General features: G+C 39.2%; 2 protein-coding genes across 3 annotated transcripts; both read left to right on the top strand.

Annotated features, from left to right (window-relative positions):
• The first annotated feature begins 1,097 nt into the window (after positions 1–1,097).
• LOC143413341 (uncharacterized) lies at positions 1,098–6,341 on the top strand. The gene is made up of 3 exons (XM_076876174.1): positions 1,098–2,581; positions 3,010–5,390; positions 6,338–6,341. The coding sequence occupies exons 2-3, from the start codon at positions 3,817–3,819 to the stop codon at positions 6,339–6,341; spliced, it is 1,578 nt and encodes a 525-aa protein (XP_076732289.1). The 5' UTR covers positions 1,098–2,581; positions 3,010–3,816.
• Positions 6,342–7,528: 1,187 nt separating this feature from the next.
• On the top strand, positions 7,529–14,580 carry LOC143413226 (uncharacterized). 2 transcript variants are annotated; one of them, XM_076875990.1, is made up of 4 exons: positions 7,529–11,049; positions 12,608–12,724; positions 12,841–12,944; positions 13,047–14,580. In XM_076875990.1, exons 1-2 carry the CDS (start codon positions 7,576–7,578, stop codon positions 12,626–12,628), a joined length of 3,495 nt encoding a protein of 1,164 aa, XP_076732105.1. In that variant the 5' UTR covers positions 7,529–7,575; the 3' UTR covers positions 12,629–12,724; positions 12,841–12,944; positions 13,047–14,580. The 2 variants fall into 2 exon arrangements, with proteins under 2 accessions (XP_076732105.1, XP_076732106.1); XM_076875991.1 differs by lacking the exons at positions 12,608–12,724; positions 12,841–12,944; positions 13,047–14,580 and having other exon boundaries at positions 7,529–10,646; positions 10,969–11,038.
• Positions 14,581–14,903: the final 323 nt, after the last annotated feature.

A 14,903-nucleotide genomic window follows, 5' to 3' on the forward strand; every position in this document is an offset into this window, starting at 1 on the left:
CTTAAATTCAGTAATTAATTCATTTCAGTGCATACATTCAGATTCAAGCATTCACACTGCAGTTTCTTCAGAAAATGCACTTTCTAGTTAGTGTGAATGCTTGAAAAGCATTCACAGTATTGTTATTCAAATCTTTATTATTATTATTATTATTATATTTTATCTATTCCGTACGTTTTTTGTAATCCTACTCCTTCAAAACCGTTCAACTTAGAAAAACCATTCAAACACCGTTAGATTCCTATTCTTTTGGACAACACTGCTTCTATTTTTCATATTTTTAACATTTATATTTTTAATTTTATTCAACTTTATTCAACAAAAATTTCCCAAAATTTCCCATGTATTTCAATGGGGAGACCCTTCAAATTCTCATTCAACTTATTCATTTTTAAACTCTTACTACTTCCACATACATTGACATAGAGCCACCATTCAAACTTTAAAACGAAGACAAGACATTCAACTATTCAACTTGTATTTATCTTTTCAATATCTATTATACTTTTTCTTCAGTTCCAGTTTAAGTTTCATGATGTTTTTTCACCCGTTTCAAAATTTATAATGGGTGTGTATGGGACGGAATGTTGGGGCTAGAGTGAGACAGCTCAACTGCTAGAGTGAGAGGAGCAAAAAAATTAATCTTAAAATCTTTTTTAAAACTGCTGCTGTGTCCACAGCGTTTGCTCTACAGGTATGATTTTACCCTCAAAACGTAGCCATGGCTGTCCTCTTTCATCCAATGTGTTTACTATTGTCCTAGGTGTTACGGTTCTTTCATAAATGTCACCAATGCACAGCCTCCTCCTTCCAACTCTTCCATAGACTCTAATGTTAAAATGGCTCAGAAGGTTCGTTTGAAAATCAGAAGAGCATGGTGTCTTTACACTGTCACCACGTCCATATAATAAACTCCACAGGCATGAAAACTGAGAATTTGGTAGACTAGAAGCTGCTGTCGCTCACGGTGAAAGAATTTTGTCAATACGACTTGTACTTTTAATTTGGGAACGATTTGTTTCGGCCTGACTTTTCTGTTCATTTTAAGCAGCAAAAGTGAGGCGCATGTCTGTGTCGTGTGTATGGAGCCATTGTCACTATAGCAACCAGGCTCACACCTGCCTGCTTAACGAGCTCTCTCTCACTCTGCCAAGGTTAAACCTAAAAATGTTAGATTGTAGTAAGATTAACTTTTTCAAAAGTACAATAAGACAGATTTGACAGGGTTTTGCCACAGATTAATAGTTTGTCACTAGTTAGTATATGCCAACTAAGTAGAGCATTGTGATTGGCACAAAGGTTTTTCAGATCTGGGCAGTTGGAGTCAGTTGATGACTTCAAAATCATCCTTTCTGACTGGATAATTAAAGCTCTCAGCATCTATCGGTCTGTAGTTAATTTCCCCACCTTTTAACTAACGTTTCACTAACCTAATCTCATTTAATGTCTCTGTTTATAGTCTGTATAGTTTATCTCCCCACGAATATACTCAAAGTAGTCTTAAAATAAAACCCACAAAACAGTTCAAGATTTAATACTTTTTATTTGCTCATTTAATGCCAGTTGCCCTGTTTTTCTGTATGTCACTCATTCGCTTATACTTGGGCAAAAAGGACCAATTTTTACACTAGTATAGTGTATTTTTTCCCTCTATCTCTCTATGTCTGTCACACACAGAGACCAACACACAGACATGTATATGCTCATTATTGCTGTTCAAACTGATGGTCAAATTTCCAAGCACCACCTGAACGCCTCATCTGTTTTTAACCTATCACTGGACCAACTGTCGTCATTCCGCTTTGCTCTCTGCTGTGGTAAGTACAGTACACTCAGTACTGCAGTGTTTTATTTTTATGATGGAAAAAATACATGTTTGACATTTAAACTCACATATCAAGTCCAACAGAGTTAAAAACAATTCAAAGAAGAAAGAAAGAAAAAAGAATAACCTTCGCTATCATTTATATACGTTTATTACGTTTTGCTGTTAGCAGCAGTGCTAACGCTAGCTTCAATGCTAATGCTAGCAACAATGCTAACGCTAGCTATAGTGCTAACACTAGCCTTAGCAGTTGTTAACTGACAAAAATAATATTCCTGTGATATTTCTTGCCGGTCAGTGAGACAAAAGTAAGAAATTAGCTTTATTATTGCCATTGTGGCTCAGTTTTAACAGTAAGAGTGCTAGCGCTAGCAGCATTGCTAGCGCTAGCAGCATTGCTAACGCTAGCTGCAATGCTAACGCTAGCTGCAATGCTAACGCTAGCTGCAATGCTAACACTAACTGAAGTGCTAATGCTAGCCGGAATGCTAGCGCTAGCAGCAATGCTAAGGCTAGTAACAGTCTAACAGTAGCCTTACATAAGTGGCAATACTTCAGTTAACTAGTTTGAATTGTAAAATGACTGCTGTATCAGTTGGTGTGCTATATTACTCTATAATTACCCTGCTGACTAGAAGTTCAGTGTATCATGTCGTGTGGGCTTTGTATTTCTGTTAGTCTGATAACACTGTACAGACAACTAACGTATTATTTCTCGTTTCTTTCAGGAACCTGACTGACACTGTGCTTTGCCTGGTAGGTGTGCACATACTGTAAGAGAAGTAGACCAAAATAAAAAAATTATATGACTAATATAAGCTGTAAAGTGATGGGTTCAAACTTTGTGCTAGACCTTTTAAACACAATTTTATAATAAATACACATAAGTGCAGCTTAACAATTGGGCTAAAATATTTTTTTCGTACATTTTTGTAGTCACACTACATGTGATTAATTAATGATTCACTCAATCATATTTGTATTTAAAAATATTATTGCTGAATTTAATTAAATATTTATTCTTTTAAAAAGTGCCCAATTATGCAACTTTTTGCACATGGCAGCCGACAACAGTTTAGCTTGAATATTTGTTTTGTCCTTTTGCAGTAGTCACATTTAGTTCATACAATTACCATGTGATATAATTTTAATAAAATTATTTTTTTTTCTTGTTTTTTGTTCAGAGTGTGTAGAAGAAGAAGAACAAGGACCAGATCTCCAGTCTTCTCTCTCACATCCCAACCCCCCAACCCCTCTATCCTCTGTCCTGCTCCACCTATTGTCTCTGCCTTCTTTCCATCTGTATTTCACTCTGTGGTTTGTGAGAAATTTTGCCAAACCAACAATCCTTTTGCGGTTTGATTTAAAGCCGTGTCTCTCCTGCTCTGTCTGTTCTCTCTGCTAAATTTTCTCTCTACCTGTTTTTCACTCTTGGCTTGCTGCTGAAAAACGCCAAGCCAACAAAGCAATAAAGAGTGCATATTTTGCCTCAACCTATGAACAAACTGAACAAACAAAGAAAAATCTGCGGTTTGATTTAAAGCCGTGTCTCTCCTGCTCTGTCTGTTCTCACTGCTAAATTTTCTCTCTACCTGTTTTTCACTCTTGGCTTGCTGCTGAAAAACGCCAAGCCATTAAAGCAATAAAGAGTGCATATATTGCCTCTACCTGAGAACAAACTGAACAAAGAAAACTAATTCACGGTTTGATTGTGATTTCCCAGCCGTGTCTCTCCTGCTCTGCCTGTTCTCTCTTCTAAATTTTCTCTCTACCTGTTTTTCACTCTTGGCTTGCTGCTGAAAAATGCCAAGCCAATAAAGAGAGTGCATAATATTCTCTCAACTGAAGAACAAACTGTCAAACGAAAGACAACTGTTTAAGACAAATAAAAACTGAAATATAAAAACAAAGACAACATCTCCTGGTGTGTGCCACTCTTATCTTGTGAACATATTTTCTAAAGACTAAGAAACACTTGCAGGTGTGTGAAAATGCCAAGGAAGCAGAAAAAGTCACAAGCTGCAAAACAACGCTGGAAAAAGTTTCATGAGTTTCACAAAGTACCAACATGTGAACAAGCTGAGTTTGATTTTCCTCAGAGCTCTGCAGAAGACAGTGTGTCTACAAAGACCAATTCTGACAGTGTCAAACAGGCAGGTCAACATGTTCCTGCACATGTACAACAGGTATCTTATGCTGATGCTGTAAAGAGTGGACTGCAGCATAAAGTTAATGAACAACATGAGGTGTCAAGTGCCCCACAGGTGGGTTATGCTGACTTTTTGAAAAGAGGCTGTCACAGTGATGTGGCAGGACCATCTCATGCAGAAAGAGTGAACCTTGAAAACCAGCCCTCTGTTATACATGTCTGTGCATCTCGCAGCCAGGCTCATCCTAAATATGGAGACTCCAGAAACAAGCAGTGCACATGTAACTCACTCACATTTCTTGCTTTCCTTCATGAGAATGAAAACATGACTACAGCTGACCTTAATCTGGTCTTGGATAAAGGTGATGTGATGTACAAAGAGGCCAAGAAAAGATTTCCTAAAAATATTCATTTGGCAACCGATGAGCTGCCAGACAAAGTTGATGCTCGCTGGTCTATGTATGATGTCGACATGACACAGCCTTCCCGGTATGGGACATTTGAAGAACCTCCAGAGGAAGCAGTAGATACCTTTCTCAGCTTAGAAGCAGGACTGAGCTGCCTGTTGTCAGATGTGCAGTATGCCTTATTGATTATGAGTGGATTGTGTATCGCAGTGTTCAGATCCACATCAGGCAAATATGGTTTCTTTGATCCACACTCCAGAACACCCAGTGGTCTTCCTCTATTACTACAGTCACGTAATCGTGGTACAGCTGTGATGCTGAAATTCACACTCCTCAGTGACATGATTAAGAGGATCCAAGATTCTTATGAAATGATGGAGATATCACCCTCTTGTAACTATGAACTGAAGCCTGTGCAGTTCTACAGTATGAGCACAGTCAACCTGAGTGATACTATCACAGACACAGTCTGCAGACCAACAGCTGCCACTGCTGTGGCATCTACTCACTCTGATACAACTGTTGATGAAGCAAACTCCTCTACTCCAAGGAGAAACACAACGACTGATCTGACTGAGAACATCTTTTGTCAAATGTCCATTTGTACGCCACCGGTGAAACAAAAAGAAGTTCACGTGACTCAGTTCACATCATATGAAGATCAGAATGAACCTCCTAATATACCAACTGAAGAACTATGCAGTGAATTAAGTTTCCTTCCATCAAGTGATGCTTTTTCATGTCAATCAAATGCTGCCATAACAAATGTTGCTGCCTGTGACCTTTCTGATATAGTTTTACAAAAACTGAAAAAAGTTAATAAACAACAAAGGCACAAAATGAAAAGAAGATTAATGGCATCAGAGAAACCCAGAAATCAGAGAAAAGAAAACCAAAAAAGGAGAGAACAACAAAAGTATGCTTCAAATAAAGATTACAAAGAAAAGAAAAAATCTTGCGCAAGCGAGACATATAAAAACAATCCTGAAGTTAAACAAAAACAACAACAGTATATGAAAAGACGTTACTGTGAAAATGATGAATTCAGAAAGAAACAAAAACAATATGTTAAAAAACGTTTTTCTGAGAATGCTACAGTTAGAAAGAAACAACAACAATATATTAAAAGACGCTACTGTGAGAACGATGAATTCAGAAAGAAACAACAACAATATATTAAAAGACGCTACTGTGAGAACGATGAATTCAGAAAGAAACAACAACAATATATTAAAAGACGCTACTGTGAGAACGATGAATTCAGAAAGAAACAACAACAATATATTAAAAGACGCTACTGTGAGAACGATGAATTCAGAAAGAAACAACAACAATATATTAAAAGACGCTACTGTGACAATGCTGACTTTAGACAAAAACAAAAAAACTATATAACTAAAAGGTATCAAGAAAACCCTGAATTCAGAGAGAGACAGAGATCTCGAGTGACTCAGCGTTATGCACGTGACAATGCATTCAGAGTAAGACACAGACAACTAATGAAACAACTAATGCGAGACAGGTATCAAAGTAATCTTGCATTCAGGATTATGCACAACATGAGATGTGCAATGAAAATAAAAAGGAAATACAGATGGGTGAACAGACAAACCCAAGAGAGTGACAACAGTGTGATCAACGAGGCCATATCTGTGTTCAAATCACAAATCAAAGCTGGACCATCATACCCATGTACTGTATGCTTCAAGGCTTCATTTCCAAACCAAGTGCGACCCTGCACAAGGTCAAAGTATGTCAAAAACCCACATGTAGTTGCAACATGTTTGACAGGAAAGTTTGTTCATGTTTGTGATGAAAACTGCAGAAATGAGCAGTGCAAAGTGCCTGATGAGAGAAAGAGAGAGTGGATATGTCACACCTGCCACGATCATCTTAAAAATGGATCCATGCCAGCACTTGCTGTTGCCAATAAGTTGGATCTTGCTGATATTCCAGCTGAACTTTCTGATCTCAACATACTGGAGAGACATCTCATAGCCAAGTGCATACCATTTGCCAAGATCATTCCTCTTCCCAAAGGCAGACAAAGAGCAATTAGAGGAAATGTGGTCTGTGTCCCATCAGAGGTACAGGAAACTGTTGAAACACTACCTCGACTGAGAATTAATTCTCAGGTGATCAGAGTAAAATTGAAGAGACGCTTGTCTTACAAAGGTCATCAGCTGTTTCAGACTGTAAGCTGGTCTAAACTTGTGCAAGCACTGCATAAACTCAAGCAGATTCATCCACAGTATAAGGATGTGAGCATCAGAGATGATGCTGAGCTGTGTGATCCAACTCTTCCTGATGAAGATGATGAGGATGATGATGATGAAAACATGAATGAGGACGATTATGATGAGGCTGATTTAATGGAAATTGACAGCTGTGAGAAAAATGCACTGAGTGAAGCACAAAATATAAATGAACAGGACATTGACATGTTACCCTGTGATGGTGAACAATCGCATGAACAGATGAGAGATGATTCAGAGCAAGCAGATGGACTGACTAATGGTGGTTTTGCACTCGAGTCCTGTTTGCAGCCCCCTGATGTGGCTGAGGAGATATTATGTTTCAGTGAAGGAATCTACTCTGTTGCTCCTGCAGAGAGAAACAATCCAATAAGTTTTTTCAAAACACCTAAACTGGAGGCCATGGCCTTCCCTGTGCAGTTTCCTACAGGCCAAAACACACTTGATGAAAGAAGGCTGATCAAAGTATCCCCCAGTGGGTATTTCAAATCAAGACTTTTCTGCATTGATGATCGTTTTGCCAAAGACACAAACTATTTATTCTTTGCACAGTTTGTGACTGAAATACACTTGGCTACATCCAGCATGACAGTACAGTTAAGGAAGGCAAAGCCTCTGACCAGAGATGGTAGAAAAATAACCTCAGGCATGTTACAAGATAAACATGAGGTGGAGAAACTGGTGCGAAATAAAGATGCAGTGAGATTCATGCAGCCTCTGAGAGGAACCCCAGCCTATTGGGAGAAAACAACAAGAGATCTTTTTGCCATGATCAGACAGTTGGGAACTCCCACGTTCTTTTGCACATTTTCAGCTGCTGAAATGCGCTGGCCTGAAGTGATCGAGGCAATAACAAGGCAGCAAGGTGAACAAGTGAATTTTGAAGGACTCGACTGGTCAGCAAAGTGTGACATCCTGAGAAGCAATCCTGTCACAACAATGCGCATGTTTGACAAGAGAGTTGAAGCATTATTCAGAGATTTACTCTTATCTCCTGCAGAGCCACTTGGCAAAGTCATTGACTACTTTTACAGAGTTGAGTTTCAGCACAGAGGAAGCCCACACATACACTGCCTCCTGTGGGTAGAAGGTGCTCCTGTGTTTGAGGAGGATGATGAGCAAACTGTTCTTGATTTTATAAACAAATACATCACAGCTCAGCTGCCTGATCCACATAAACAACCTGAACTGTACAAAAAAGTAACAGAAGTGCAAAAACACAGTAAGAACCACACAAAGACGTGCTTTAGGAGTTTAAGCTCCGGGTGCCGTTTTGGTTTTCCCAAACCACCCTGCAATGAGACAATGATCACAAGACCCAGTGAGGATGATGCACTGGAAGTAGAAACGGCAAAGAACAAGCTCAGACCACTGAACCAGCTGCTGAATGAACCTGAAACTGCTTCCATGAGTTTAGAGCAGCTCTTGGAAAGATGCAAGTTGACACATGCAGAATATGAGAGATACCTGAATAAAATGAACATGAGGAGTACGATCATACTAAAGCGTGATCCAAAAGACTCTTGGATAAACGGCTATAATCCACATCTGCTTGAAGCCTGGAACAGTAATATCGACATAAGCTTTGTTTTAGATGCTTTTGGTGCTGCAAATTATTTAATGAAATATATATCAAAAAAAGAGGGCGGGCTATCTGAGTACCTGAAAACTGTCATTGAGAACTCCCATAAGGACAGTGTAAATGAGTGCGATGAAATGAGAGCCGTCATGCAGGCATATTCAAAGAAGCGAGAGATCAGTGCACAGGAGTGTGTTGCTCGTGCATGTGGTCTTCACATGAAGCAATGCTCACGTGCTGTAATATTCATTCCAACTGATGATAATCCTGTGAAAATGAGTCGTCCCCTGTCAGTTCTGGACAACACAACACCTGAGTCTTCCAATGTTTGGATGACATCTTTGAATGACAAATACAAAGCCAGACCTGAAACACCAGAGTATGAGGAGATGTGCATGGCAGACTTTGCTGCTACTTGCAGGATTGTCTATGGCCAACAGAAAAAAGGTAAAGATGTTTTGCCCCTTCTCAATGAGATGGGGTTTGTGCAAAGGCGCAAAAACAATAAGCCTGCTATCATCAGATTTCACCGCTGCTCACAAGAAAAACATCCAGAGCAATATTACGGAAGACTGCTTAAACTGTACCTTCCTCATCGTTCAGACCACGAACTGAAAACACCATCGTTGCCAACCTATCAGGCTTTCTATGGTGCTGGCTGTGTACAGCTACCAGGTACTGACCATCTTGAGTACGTGCAACACATTGTCAAAAGAAACAGAGAAAAATATGAGAAAAACAGTGAGGAGATCGAGAGCGCTGTTGAGGAATATGAGCAGAACAGAGGTGTGACTGACGAATGGTGTAATCTGGCACCTGAATCAGATCTCGTAAGGTTGCCACTTGTCGAACAAGAAAGAGAGCGAGACAATGAAAATGAACAGGAAGATGTGCCCGACTACAGCCGTCAGGCTGATGCTTCAACAGAAGTCAGAGCCATCAGGGAACCCCCTGCTATTGATCCCACATTGTTACGTCAGATGTTTCAGAATCTGAACAAGAAGCAAGCCTGCATATTTTATGCAGTTAGAGACTGGTGCATTAAAAGAGTCTGTGCTCTAAATCCAGAGCAGTTTTTCTTTTATATTAATGGTGGTGCTGGAACAGGAAAATCACATCTTATCAAATGCATCTACTCAGAAGCATCTAAGATACTGAGCAAAGTGCCCAGATATGCAGACGACGTTGACATATCAAAACCCACCGTCCTGTTAACTGCTTTCACTGGGACTGCAGCTTTTAACATTTCTGGAACAACACTGCATTCTCTTCTCAAGCTGCCTAGAAGCTTAAAACCTCCCATTCAGGGACTTGGCAATCAGCTGGATGAAGTCAGATCAGAACTTTTGAATGCTGAAATAATCGTCATTGACGAAGTGTCTATGGTGTCAAGACATCTGTTTGCATATGTAGATGCAAGACTCAAACAGATCAAAGGGACTCGGAGACCCTTTGGAGGCATGTCAGTCATTGCTGTCGGAGACTTCTATCAGCTACCCCCAGTGCGACAGTCTAAACCTCTCTGTGTGCACGACCCGTCTGAGATCGACCTGTGGCGGGAGCATTTTCAGATGATCACTCTGACTGAGATTATGCGTCAGAAAGATGATGTTGTCTTTGCTGAGATGCTGAACAGAATTCGTGTAAAAGGAAAGTTGGATGAGCTTTGCGAAGCAGATAGAAATTTGTTGTTACAGGCCATAACTGAACCAGCCCATTGTCCGACTGATGCATTGCACATTTTTGCAACTAATAAAGAAGTGGATGCACACAACTCTTCAACACTGGCTCTGCTCCACACTCATATCATTGACATCCATGCAGATGATTATAGAAAAGATCCTAGAACTGGCAGAATGGCACTTCAAGACAGACCATTGAAAGGAGGTAAAAACGAGTTACCAGACACACTGAAAGTTGCAGAAGGAGCTCGTGTCATGCTCACCAGAAACATTGACATACAAAATGGTTTGGTTAATGGAGCTTTTGGAATACTACTTAGAGTAGTTTACTCTGAAAATGACCAACACATCATCAAGCTTGGACTTAAAATGGATAATGAGACATCTGGAAAGAATAACCGCACACCAGCAGACGATATGGTGTACATTGAGAGAGCAGAGGAGAATCTGAAGCAGAAAGGAGTGGTACGAAGACAGTTCCCAGTGAAGCTGGCCTTTGCATGTACAATACATAAGGTACAGGGTATGACAACTACATCAGCTGTTGTCTCTCTTAAGAGCATTTTTGAGCCCGGCATGGCCTACGTAGCTGTCAGTAGAGTGACGTCTCTCAGTGGACTGTATCTTCTTGATATGGAGGAGAAAAAAATATTCACCAACCCAGAAATCACTGCAGCGCTTGAGAACATGAGACAAGCCAACCTTGATGACATGATGCCTCTTCTACACGTGAGGCAAACACTGAGCAGGTCAGAGGTTTTCACCATTGTTCATCATAATACAGAGGGACTGCCAGCTCACATTAATGACATCAAAAGTCACCATGAATTGTGTCTAGCAGATGTTTTGTGCCTAACAGAAACACACCTGCGGGGCTCTTTTGTCGCAGAGAGTCTCCACTTGGAAAATTACAATTTGTTCAAACGCAACAGACACCTGTCCTACACAAACTTTCCCCAGATGGCAAACAGAAGTGGTGGTGGAGTTGCTGTTTATGTGAAAAGTGACATTCAAGTGCATGAAAAACAGTACATCCATAATGTAACTGACCTTGAATTTCTGGCTTTAAAGGTTGAAGCACCAGTCAGTGCTCTGATTGCAGTTGTATACAGACCTCCAGACTACACTCTGAGGCCATTCCTGAAAAACCTGGTAAGCCTATTAGACTCATTGGAGATCATGGACTGTCATCCCATCATAGTTTGTGGTGATTTTAATGAGAATGTTTTATCCAGTGCAAACAAACTAATCCTGGAGCTGTTTGAGTCTAGGGGATACGCACAGGTCATCACTGCCCCTACCACAGAGAAGAACACACTGCTTGACCTAATTTTCATTTCTCAGTCAGATCGATGTCTCCATTCTGGAGTCATGAAGACATACCATAGTTACCATGACCCAGTATACTGTGTATTGTCCTGTGATGATTCATGATCTAGATCTTTGAATACAGTAAGTAATATCTATATTTTTGAATGACTTAAGAAAGTAGAGCGATATTTAAAAGTTGACGCCCTGCATTGCAGTATAATGTTTGAATTGTTTACATAAAATACAATTACATGAATTAAGTAATGATATCAGTAAAAGATGACAATTTTATTTATTACAGAAAATCTAAAATTCACTAACAGTAACCTATAAATGTCAGAAAAATCAAATATAGCAGTTTGAAACGAACAGTGTAGGCATATCCTCTCTGCAGCCAGGCTTCAACATCCTGCCAGGCTGCCCCAGTCTCACTGTGGCTGGGAGGGAGGGAGGGTGGACCAGAGGATTGCCTACACAACACATAAATGTTCAACAGCTTCTTCATTGTTTCTGAGAGAACAATAATGACTAAAGGTTGCTTTTTAAAAAAACAAACAAACAAACAAACAAACCTAATTACAGCAATAATGACAGTTAAGCCACTTTATGTGTGCCTCTATTTTGAAATAATATTTACAAAAATATTATTATTTTGGTTTGTTATAAACTTTAAACTTTTTCAAAAGTACACAATTATATTTTTGGACAAATTTTTCTATGAAACATAAATTTTTATGAGCTTTTATCATGTTTCTGGCCAGTGCAATCATCAGGGTGGGTCTGGGTTGATAACTGCACATTTCTGGCCAGAAATGTTTCAGCAGTGTTACATATGTAGTGCATATGTTACACTTGCTTTCTGTTACCAGCTGATACCCTACATTTGTATAGACATTTGATGGTGTGAGGTTGGGGAGTTGAGTGGGAGGGGGGGGGGGGGGAGGGTACGGTGGGAGTCGAGGGGGGGGGGTTTCCTTTCCTGTTAGGTTTCCTTTGTTTTTCTTTTTTTTTCTTTTTAAGAGAGACACAGTCCTCCTGTGTCTTCTCCAAGCTTCACATGTAAAATCCAACAATGTGAAGCACATAGCAGCCAGAAACTGTAATGCCACAGATCAGAGAAACTTCATCATCACCATCTTCATCGCCATACGATCAGAGCGTGAGACTTCACATCTGGAGCACAGGAGAGATTCTGTGATAAGTCTTCCTTCTAGCTTGTCCCACAAGCAGTCGGTGAGATTTACTAACAACAAAAAGGGTTAATGACATTATTTCCATGAAAACATGTATTCATTCTTTGTGAAGTGTTTAAATTGTGTTTTCACTTGACCTTAGGAGTGTTAGAGTGTATTGTAATGTCTGTACTCAGGTGTTTCCCTCTGTGATCCATCCCCTTCAGAGCCGAGACACTCAGGACTGAACAGACTGCACAGTTTCTGTGACTGAGCCTCCAAAACACCTTCTTTGAAACCACTCATGATAGAAGGGCTTCATATTTGCAGCAGCACTACTACAGGTATTCAGTTTATTACAGGATGTGTTTGTTTCTTAGGACCAGCTCTGAGTGCACACTACCTAATATATACACCTTTCTGTTTATTACAAACCAACTACTCTGGATCATACGGCCAGTTGGCAGGAATGTTGCTGCAGGAAAACATCCCTGGAGATCACCATCATTGTCAGACTGACTGTGCCTCCTCTGTGCAGTGTCAAGATCCTCCCTAAATGAGTGTGTAAGTTAACATTTTCATTATTTTATTCCCTTTGACAAGACAAGTATCACTGATATTTACATTTACAACTACATATTCCTGTTTTCTGCTCTTCTTTTAAAGTCCTCAGCTATCCTGCTTCTGTGCTGCTTGCCACACATCAAACACTGGCCGGATGACAGGGAGGATCCACTCTGAAGTCACTGGACATGATGAGGATCATATGGGACTTCATAGTTTCACAGAAACGTTGTGCTCTGTGATTACAGGTTTTAAATGGACATAATGACTGCCTCTCTCTGATCAACAGGCTAAAGGATTGTTGTCATTGTTAGTGCTCTGTACAATGTATGCTTATTTAGTATTTCATCACAGAGCAAACCTTTTTTTCTTTAACATATTTTTATTTTTTTATTTGTGGGGATAGGTTAATTGATTAATCCAAATTGTCACTAGGTGTGAATGTGCGAGTGAATGTGAGTGTGAATGGTTGTCTGTCCCTGTGTGTTGGCCCTGTGACAGACTGGCGACCTGTCCAGGGTGTACCCTGCCTTTCGCCCTATGACAGCTGGGATAGGCTCCAGCGCCCCCCGCGACCCTGGAAAGGATAAGCGGAAGCGAATGGATGGATGGATGGATATTTTTATTTTGTTCTAATGTTGAATTAACTGTGGGGATTTTTTTTAAGTGGGCACTCGGGATGTCATATGACCAGAAATGTGGTAACTGGAATTCAACAGTATGGAAGAAAAAATCTGCTAAGAACAAAACACACACAAAACCCCCCAAGAAAATTCAAATTCATTCCATGTAATCCAATCTAAAACATTTTAAACTGCTGAACAGCAACACAAACAGCGTTAAAAAACAGTGTTAACAGAATGATTATGATGATTTTGTACCAAAGTTTCAGGTCACATGGCACACCTAGTGTGTAGTGTGGGGTATCAGCTGGTAAGTATAGGTTTTTTTTTTTCATATTTGTGTCCTTAGAGTTCAGATAGATAAAGCCTTGTGTATAATAATTAGTCATAATCACAACTCAAAGTCAGGGACTAACTAATTTTGGGACTTTGTGTCTGAGCCCAGGTTAAAACAATGTGTAAAAAAGCATTTAGTGGCATGGCTGAACAATGCTGTATTGATACTTATTTATCCATGTTCACAAAAAGGACTAATGTGTTTATTTGATTATTTGCATGTGTTAAACTGTGTCACCACCTTACGCTTTCATTTGACTTTACTCAAAAATCTCTATACAGTTCTCTTTTACCACTGTGTGGACTCTGTTTACATTAAAACATAAAGAAGAATGAGTAATAAAAAGATGTGTAGACAGATTAAGTAGGACGATAGAAACAGCTGTTTAGCCATGTTCTAAGAAACCAACACAATTTAAAGGTTCAGGATTGTGGTTTTAAAAGTTGAATTTTCATGTATTTCATATCTTGCTTATTATTTTTTATTTAGTTATTTAATTTAGTTATTTTTATTTATTCTACTAGTCCTTTTCAGAAAGAAGCTGTAAAATATGACTTAAGATTTTTATGTTATTTTCTATGACATACAAAATAAATTGATGTATGTAATACTATTAAACATGATATACACATGTGTATATGTCTGAAAAACATTATGCTGTATATTAAAGTTTGTATTTTCTCCAGAATTTTTGTTCAACTCTAAATTTTCTTTTGTCATTACTCATCTTTTTATTATTTACATTTTAAACATGTTTAGCTTTTTTCCAACTTCTTCTGTGTGAACATCAGCTTTCAAAAGTTCTGCACTTTTGTTTTCAGGTGAAAATTTCTGTATTTTCCAGCTCATTCGGAATTTTTAACTTAACATTCAGCAATTAATTCATTTCAGTGCATACATTCAGATTCAAGCATTCACACTGCAGTTTCTTCAGAAAATGCACTTTCTAGTTAGTGTGAATGCTTGAAAAGCATTCACAGTATTGTTCTTCTAATCTTT

This window comes from Maylandia zebra, linkage group LG17 (assembly GCF_041146795.1).
Source record: "Maylandia zebra isolate NMK-2024a linkage group LG17, Mzebra_GT3a, whole genome shotgun sequence".
In the NCBI taxonomy this organism is placed as follows: domain Eukaryota; kingdom Metazoa; phylum Chordata; class Actinopteri; order Cichliformes; family Cichlidae; genus Maylandia; species Maylandia zebra.